Source organism: Zootoca vivipara, chromosome 1, assembly GCF_965207765.1.
Source record: "Zootoca vivipara chromosome 1, rZooViv2.hap1.1, whole genome shotgun sequence".
NCBI classification, from domain to species: Eukaryota; Metazoa; Chordata; class Lepidosauria; order Squamata; family Lacertidae; genus Zootoca; species Zootoca vivipara.
The window spans coordinates 103,994,561-104,003,481 of NC_142582.1; the positions used below are offsets into that span (position 1 = coordinate 103,994,561).

General features: G+C 42.5%; 1 protein-coding gene across 1 annotated transcript; it reads left to right on the forward strand.

Moving 5' to 3' along the window:
* The first annotated feature begins 237 nt into the window (after positions 1-237).
* On the forward strand, positions 238-8,202 carry GEMIN2 (gem nuclear organelle associated protein 2). The gene is made up of 10 exons (XM_035108862.3): positions 238-394; positions 1,378-1,462; positions 1,783-1,872; positions 2,383-2,442; positions 2,818-2,931; positions 3,351-3,395; positions 5,204-5,272; positions 6,353-6,463; positions 6,869-6,927; positions 7,776-8,202. The coding sequence occupies exons 1-10, from the start codon at positions 273-275 to the stop codon at positions 7,813-7,815; spliced, it is 795 nt and encodes a 264-aa protein (XP_034964753.2). The 5' UTR covers positions 238-272; the 3' UTR covers positions 7,816-8,202.
* The last annotated feature ends 719 nt before the right edge of the window (positions 8,203-8,921 follow it).

The following is an 8,921-nucleotide window of genomic DNA, read 5'->3' on the forward strand; positions in this document are numbered from 1 at the left end:
AAGTTGAATTTATTCTGTGTTCGCCAATTTGCTTTTTAAAATTCACTGATGGTGTTTTCGAATGTTTGCTGCACGGCCCAGCTCATTGTGGAAAGCGGCATATAAGTAAACGCGGTCACCCAATCCCTGCGCAGGCGCCTTTGCTGGCTGAACTCTCGAAACGGCGGTTTGCGCGCGCGCGGCCTAGATCTGCTTCTCGGTCGTCGCGAGCGTCGCTGTTTGCCGCGCATGCGCTTTGCGGGCTCTGGTGAAAGAAGTCTCCCGGCTGAGAGATGGAGTCGGCGGCGGAGGAGTTGATGCCGCGGCTCCTACCTGTGCAGGACTGCGACCTCTCGGAGGACTTCGACCCCACTGTGCCCCCCAGAACACCCCAGGAATATTTAAAGCGGGTCCAGTAAGTGGGCGCCTCCTTGGTAGGTCGGGGTGGGGAGCGGGGCTGTTCCGGGGAGCAGAGGGAGCGGGCTGGGATCGCCTGCCTGCCAGCCCCTTCGGGGGACCAGAGATTCCCATAATGTTTTTCACTGCCAAGTGGACCCTCATGCACACCTGGGCATGGCGGCTGCTGCTTGCAGCGTGCTTGGAGTTTGCATAGAGCTCCTCAGGGCAAGCGCTTCTTTTGATGGCCAGATGTGTGTGCAGTTCTATCGGGATCGGGTCATTTACTTCCCAGAAGCTGTAGGCTGTAGGCCACTATTTATTTATTTTTAGCACATGTCTTTTTCCTCCCCCCCCCCATCCTACCTTATGAAACAAAACAATTTTGTCGTCTTAAATTTTGAAGTACGGGAACACATCGCGACAGCCGCCATAGCCACGTGCACAAACAGAGTCCAAAAATTCAGGCAGATTCTTTGTTTTGATACACGCACACACCAAAGAGTATCAGTACATACTGCTATACCCAGTTGGTTAGGATCAGCTGACAGGGGCAGACTATGGAGGTGACAACGGGCGATGTTCACATGTTGGAATTTGGGGAGATCTGTGCTCACTTTTCTGATCAGCTGCGTGACGTGACTGCAGTGTTGTTACCTGGGAGTAAGCTCTGTGGAATGCTTTACTTCTGACTGCATAGATTTAACTTGTAAAAGACATTGAGTGTTAACAAAAAAATGTTCAGCCAACTAAAACACAACACTTATATTTTAAATAGGAATGCTGTTTTCAGCTGTAGTTTGTGAAGCACATACGGATAATGTTTCTGCTGGCCTTCTATGTTATGTTCTGGATTAATAGTTTTGTATTGCAGCCTGTTCAAAAAAAGCCTAAAAATAGAACATTCTCATTGAAAATAAATAAAACAGCTCAAAGAGGCAAAATTATATAAAAGAGGAGCAGAAGGCACTCCAAATTTTAGACCCCATTTTTGTTTTGTAGGATTGAAGCTGCAAAATGCCCTGATGTTGTTGTGGCCCAGATAGACCCCAAGAAATTGAAAAAGAAGCAGACTGCGAATATTTCAGTAAGTTTTGAAGAGTTGTATCCATAAACTTTTTGAGATAAAATAATAAAGTTGGAAGCACTTGAGTTTGATTGTTCTCTTGTTTTAAGAATGTGCCACTCCATTGCAATTTCAGGGTTTGTTTTGCATAAGTAAACACCATCCACGTAAACTGCCAAGGCTTTTGAGGGTTTTCCAGTCACAAAATTGAACACCTTGCACCAGCCATGTGGCTGGTGTTCTTGCAGAACAGGACTTGAAATTGCAACAACATGGTCCTGCCTTAAAATGTAACTATGCTAAATTCTTAACAAAGCCATATTCACTCTTTCCTTCGTTAGCTTTCAGGATGTCAACCTGCCCCTGAAGGGTATTCTCCAACTCTGAAATGGCAACAGCAACAAGTGGCACACTTTTCAGCCATTCGCCAGGTTAGTAGTGATTATATACACCAAGCTAATGAGCCAATATGGTGTTTTTCCTGTTATATTCCTGAATCTTCTTGTCAGCCTGAGAGAACTCCCAAACATTTGCATTCTGAAGATTTGGCCTCCAAATATTAAACATACTCTCAGATCAACTAACTGTCAAGAGTTTTTTTAAAATAGAAAGGATCACATTGTGTTTATTTGTATAATCAGGGCCGTCTTAAGCATGACTGGCGCCGTGGTGCGATGATCGCTCCGGCGGCCCCCCCCCCCGTTTCTCACTGCAGCGGGTGGGCACAGCGCTGTTGTAGCAGGCGCAGCCGCGCAACGTCCCATGGGCTTGCCTTAGAGCCGGCCCTGTGTATAATGATATATTCCCTATCAAAAACAACAACAAAATTCAGCCTGCCACTCATCTCACTCTTTTTCCTTTTGAAATAAGATTTAATTCTGTTGAGGTCTTTTTAGCTGATGAATGCTGAAGTCATTAGATTTTAATTATAAATCTTCCAGAGTGTGAACAAGCACAGGAATCATTGGAAGTCGCAACATTTGGACAGTAATGTAGCAATCGTAAGTTGAATATAACATATTAACTATGTTGTCAAACTGTTTGTTCCTTAATACTCCAATTCAGCCCCTTATGAATGCCTTTCTCTTTATTTTGTTATTGGGTCACATTATGATTCCAAGTGTTGTTGTTGTGGTAACTGTGTTACAAACTAAAAATACAGGATGGACTTTTCTGAGGGCAGAATTTTATCTAACCTAATGGGGAAAAAACACCTCACAACATATGTCAAGGCATGTGTCAAGAATGCTTTGATGGTGTTTCCTGCTTGGCAGGGGGTTGGACTGGATGGCCCTTGTGGTCTCTTCCAACTCTATGATTCTAACATTTTTGTTTCATTAAATAAGAAAAGTAATTTGCCTTTTTGCATTCTTCAGCCCGGAGTCGAGGACGAAGAAGGCTGGAAAAGGTTTTGTCTAGGTGAAAAGTCCTATTTAGACACAGCTGTTGAAGTATCCAGAGATGAAGATCAAGGAATTGATTATGTACAAGTGCGTATTAACTTTGGACAAAAGTGTTGAATATCTACTGTACATCCTTTTTCAGAGTTCCTAGGCATGTTTTTATGTGCATATGACACTCCCATTTAATAAAGATGCTTTTTTAAAAAAAAAACATTGGGTGATAACCCACTTTGACTGTCCACCACAACCTTCCACTGATACAATGTGACTTCTCCTTCCTCTCCTCCTTTGTACAGCCTTGCCCTGCACCTACAAAATCTGCTCTGGGGTTTTGGGAACCCTCTGGAACAGATTTGGAGAAGAGGCACAAATGAAGGGACTGTCCTGTTTGTTATCACCCATTGGCAGCAAAGTGCCAATGTGCTAAACTAATTCTGTTTTCCATCAAATACATCTGTATCCCACAAAAATCCTACATATTCTGATGGAGCTTTTTTCTCTTCTAGATTGGCTTTCCTCCATTGCTGAGTATTGTTAGCAGAATGAATCAGGTAATTCTATTTCTTTCACTCTACAAATATGGCTGATAGTGAATTCTTTAGATTTGTACTGTCCACTTGCTCATAGACATCCTACCATCATACATATTACTTGTGGAAAGTTGTATCCAGCTCTGAACTACAGTTTGCTAGTGTATGGGAATGGTCGTGCAGGGATCGACCACACCCCTTACATTCCAGCTCCAGTAATGAGGCAGACAGCAGCAAAGGGGGAGGAGAAAGGGAAGAGCTCATAGGCATGGAGGAACAGGGCTCTGACAACGTCCAGGAGCCATCCCTCCAGCCCTTGTTGTCAGGAAGGGAGGGGCGCCCTTTTAAGTTCTTGCCGGAACTGAGGAAGTCCTCCTCACGCAGACGTAAGGGGAGGAGATTTCACGTCCCGAAGCTGTTATGTTGGCAACATTTCCGGCGAGGGGCATTGGGAGAATCTGAAGGAAGCAGCTAGACATGTGTTCTTGAAGCTCTCTTTGCACTGTACATAGAATGCACAATAAAAGCCTTATAAAGACATGGAGGCTTTGAGCATCTTTACTCTGGAGTAGCCTACAACACCTCTGACAGCTAGTTATGATCTAACAAAGATTTGTATGAAAGATTGTAGGAATATTTGTCACAGACAGCAACCTGATTTTCATATTGGATATGCCAGTGAAAAATAAATGCTTATGATAAGACTGTTCAGCAGGGATGGGGAATTGGATCCACACCAAAGGGCTAGATCCAGAAGTGGCTAGCCTTCTGCAGGACACTTTGATAGGTGATGGGGCCACTCACTCACCTGTCAAGTCACTTGATGTCATATGATATCAGGTGGTCAAAAGTTTAAGCCGTGGCTGCAAATGAAGACACTTTCTTTGCAGACCAAACTTGAGTTCTACCCTTTTTTAATTTGGCACCTTTTTCAGAGCCGGTGTGGTGTAGTAGTTAAGAGCAGTGGACTCATAATCTGGTGAATCGGGTTCGCTCCCCCGCTCCCCCACATGCAGCTGCTGGGTGACCTTGGGCTAGTCATACTTCTCTGAAGTCTCTCAGCCTCACTCACTTCACAGAGTGTTTGTTGTGGGGGAGGAAGGGAAAGGAGATTGTTAGCTGCTTTGAGACTCCTTAGGGTAGTGATAAAGCGAGATATCAAATCCAAACTCCTCTTCCTCACTCCCTCTGCAGGGTGGTGGGAGAAAGCACCCTATTTCAAATTCAAAAAGGACTTACTTTGGCTGCAGAAGAATGCCAACCTCCGACGCCTGGTGGACCTAATGAGCCCTGTGGGTTAGACACAGGGTTTTCCAAACTTTGGTTTCCAGCTGTTGTTGTTGTTTTTTTTGTTTTTTTTGGACTACTGTTTCCATCATCCTCGACCACTGGTCCTGCTAGCTAGGGATGATGGGAGTTGTAGTCCAAAAACAGCTGGAGACCCAAGTTTGGGAAACCCTGGGCTAGAGGTTCCCCACCACTGCTGTACAGCAACTATTTCATAGCAGCAGAAGTTACGAACATGTGTTGTCACTACAGGGTGGCTTTGCATGTGTATTCAAAACAGGTTAATTGTGATCCATTTAGCCATTTGCTTCCTTGATTATCCTTAGCATTTGTGCATGTCAGTTAAGAACCTGCATCCTTCCATGCTAGCTGGGGTGTATGGGAGCTGGAATCCACGCACAACTTGGAGGGCCACAGATTCCCTGCATGTGGTATAAAATATCTAATATACTTGTTACATGTTTTCTAATAATGCAAGGGCTATATAGAAACATTAGTGGCAGAAAACCCTTCTTCATAACTGCTTCTCTTGTTCTTAAAAGGCAACGGTAACCAGCGTCTTGGAGTACCTGACAAACTGGCTTGCAGAGAAGAAATTTACTCCAGAACTGGTAACTTGCACTCTTTGTTTTTTTTTTTTTAGTTTTGGAAGTCAGGTAAGGCAATCTTAGAAGTTAGACTAAAGAAACATAGTACAGTCATACCTTGGAAGTCGAACAGAATCCGTTCCGGAAGTCTGTTCGACTTCCAAAATGCAGCTTCTGATTGGCTGCAGGAAGCTCCTGCAGCTAATCGGAAGCCCCATTGGACATTCAGCTTCCAAAAATAGTTCGCAAACCGGAACAGTCACTTCCGGGTTTGCAGCGTTCCGGAGCCAAAACGTTTCAGAACTTAGCTGTTTGAAAACCAAGGTATGACTGTAGATGTATCTCTTTCTTAGTCACTTTGTGGATCTCTTTTAACTTAAACTTTTTAATACTTTATTGACATTTGGGAGAACCATGGGAGGAATTCAGCATCACACGGCTAAGGTAATCTTTCAATCAGGGAAAACATTTCGATTTGCCAGGTGAGACAATCCTCTCTTCTTCCTGTGTGCTTTTCAGGGGTTCTCACCACCACTATCCTACCCAATTTCAGGGGGCACAGAGGAAGGAGATAGGGCAGAAACCCTGTTATGCAAGCAGAAGTCCTTGCACAGGCCTTCAACTGACAGAACACATTCAGTGTATTCCTCCCTTAGTCTCTATTATGGCCATAAAGACATGTCATTCCTAAAGAGGTATATATTTTGGTATCTCTCTTTTCAGCGTTCCAAGGTGTCATATCTTTTAAGAAGGTATATACTCCTTTTACAACGATACTCTAACTGCCCTCCTCCAAAATCTAAATAGGTATTGTAGTCTCTAAAAATTGACCAGAAATCAATTATAGCACTGATTAGGAAAAAACATTTATTCTTACAATTCAGAACCTTGTAAATAAGGCAGTGTCAAGTTTGGTTGGATAAGAGATGCCTGAAAGCTAAATTTGGCTTGAGAGAACCAGATGTATCTATTTTATGGTGACTGAGTTGCTATGGATCTTTCACAGTGGTAATCCTTAGATCAAGGTGTATTTTGATAAAATGAGCAATAACTATTTTACTTAAGTGTTAAATTCTGGTTGCAACTTTTGTTGAATTTCTCTAGGGCAGATGGCTTTATGCACTATTGGCCTGTCTTGAAAAACCATTGTTGCCAGAGGCTCACTCCCTCATTCGGCAGTTGGCCAGACGATGCTCTGAAGTGAGAGTCTTAGAAGTAAGCTGAATCAACAAATTATTGTGGCAGAAAAGTAATAGTGGAATATATAATCTATGCTAATTGTTCATAGTTTCCTTTTCCTGTAACCATCTGGGTTGTAGGATTTTTTTTTCATTTTGTTTCTTTATATATTCTAAAAATGACAATTCAAAGTGTGGCAGAAAAGAGAATTTGGGGTATTAGGTGGTACAGTGATTGTCCAAAATGCTGACAGTTCTTAATTAATTTAGTGAATGCCTGAATTTAGTGAATCACCTGTTTTCAGAAGCATAACAGCAAATGCTGATAACATAAGAAATTACTGTCACATTCAGTGGAGTGTGTTTTGAGTCACAAATCTGTTCGGGGTTGTTGACATTTGCTGTAACATACTACATTAACTTCATTTTTCTTCTGTTGCAGGAAAACAAGAATGATGAAAAAGTGTCTGCGCTGAACTTGTTAATTTGTTTAGTTGGCAGGTATGATGGCATAGTCACAGCTGCAAGCCACTAAAGGAGAAATTGTAATTCTGTAGAAGGCTATTTAAGGATTGTAAGCTTGAGTCACTCAAAGCTGTTATCCTCAATGGTCTGACAGAAGCTTTGGATTTTTAAGTCCTGTAGTTTTGTGGCCTTCTAGGCTGTTTCAGATTCTTTATGAAGATTTAGGGGGCAAAGTTCAGCCATCACTATTCCTATAATCCAGTGATGAGGCTTCTGGAAGGCTATAATATGCCCTGACCACAAGAACCATACACTATTTTTCATAAAGGCTATAATTTGTCTGCTCCTGGTTTCCCCCTCCCTCTCCTGTCACTTCTCAGAATTGCTTGAGGATGCCTCCTTATTCATCAGGGATCAATAGGTTCCGATTCCTTATCAAAAGTGTATTGCAAAGTAGGGGCAGAGGGAATGAATATCACAACATAATTAAATAGGATTCCTTCAAGTTGTTTTAGCTTGAAGCAGTTTATTCACTACCAGGGCAAAACCTGTTTGGGACCTTTTTGTTATACCGGTAAGTCAGGGCTAAGGAACCTTGTTGAGACTCACATTCCCTTGGAGGTAATCTTTTGGGGGGCTGCATGCCAGCAGGGGCTACAAATGCACAGGATTATTAACCTTAAGAGAAGCTGAGCCACATACCACCCTGGCCTCTGTTCTTGAAGCAACTGAAATTGGTATAGTTTTTGCATTCATTTAGTACATCAGTGTTCAGTTGAAGGAGTTTGAGATACCCAAGTATTGCTTTTCTTTGACATTTTAAGTTTTTGTGTAGACTTTCCTTAGCGACTTGTATAACCTTTATGGATTCTTTTCCCCAATAGGTATTTTGACCAGCATGATCTGGCTGATGAAGCATCCTGACATGTCTTGAAAGCATAAACGCATTGGATGTCATTGTTTCTAAGGCACTATGCAAGCCAATGTTATCAGCTAGTGAAGAACAGCAGAGATATCCCATCTTCCAGTGTGATCTCCCTGAATGGGGGGGGGGGGATTCTGTAGAAAATGAATAGTTGGAATGTCTTTTTAGCAAGTGTGGCTGGAAAACTCAGCATGGAAAAGGTCACCCAACACAGTGCCTAAACACTTTCTGAAGGACCCATTTGCTTGCCAAACTCCTCCTTATTCAAGCTACACCACGGAGCAAGACTGATTCTGTCATTGAAAACCCTGCAGGACTGAATCTGGCTAGTGTAGTGTAAATTTTTTATAATACTATGTTTTTATAAATAAAGTTATTCAAAAGAGTTTTAATTTGTGAGTGTATTGGTATTGGCCCTTTGCAATGCTTCAGGCCATCTTAAAATAGCCAAATTTAGTTCATAAAATGGACGTAGCCGCTTTAGTAGATGCTAGTAAGTTAGCTGGCATTGATCATTCTCAAACACATACTGAAAGCCTCTCCAACACACACTGCTTCCCACAAGCAGAATCCCCCTTCTATACTAGGAATAGTAAAATAAAAATAACATTCTATGCAGAGATTTAGCTTAGATATATTCTACTTGTATTTTCTTTTTTCAAACTTGATCTGTGCCAGTCTGTATTTGGTGGAAAGTTCATTAGGAATTTGCCTTCCTCTTCATACCTAGCTGTTATTCATAGCTTCTTATTCTTGAAAGCAATTACTGCAACTCATTCAGAAGTGCTCCAAGACCTTTCCTCATGCAGCTAACACATAGATCAGCAGTAACCAACGTGGTGCTCTCCAGGTCCTGCCGTGGTGACACATACTTCACTTAGCACAAGACTGAAGTACTGTAATGTGCTCCACCTGGGCATGCCTTTGAAAGCATCTGGAAATTCAGCTTGTGCAAAATGTTGCAGGGAGAGTGCCGAGCAGGGCTGGGCCTTGAGAACATCCAGGCTGAATTCCAAGTGCTGGTCACCACCTTTAAAGCCATAAGAGGAGTATGGAACTATTTCAATATAATCTATTCCCACCTGGAAAACTGGAGGGCCGAAGT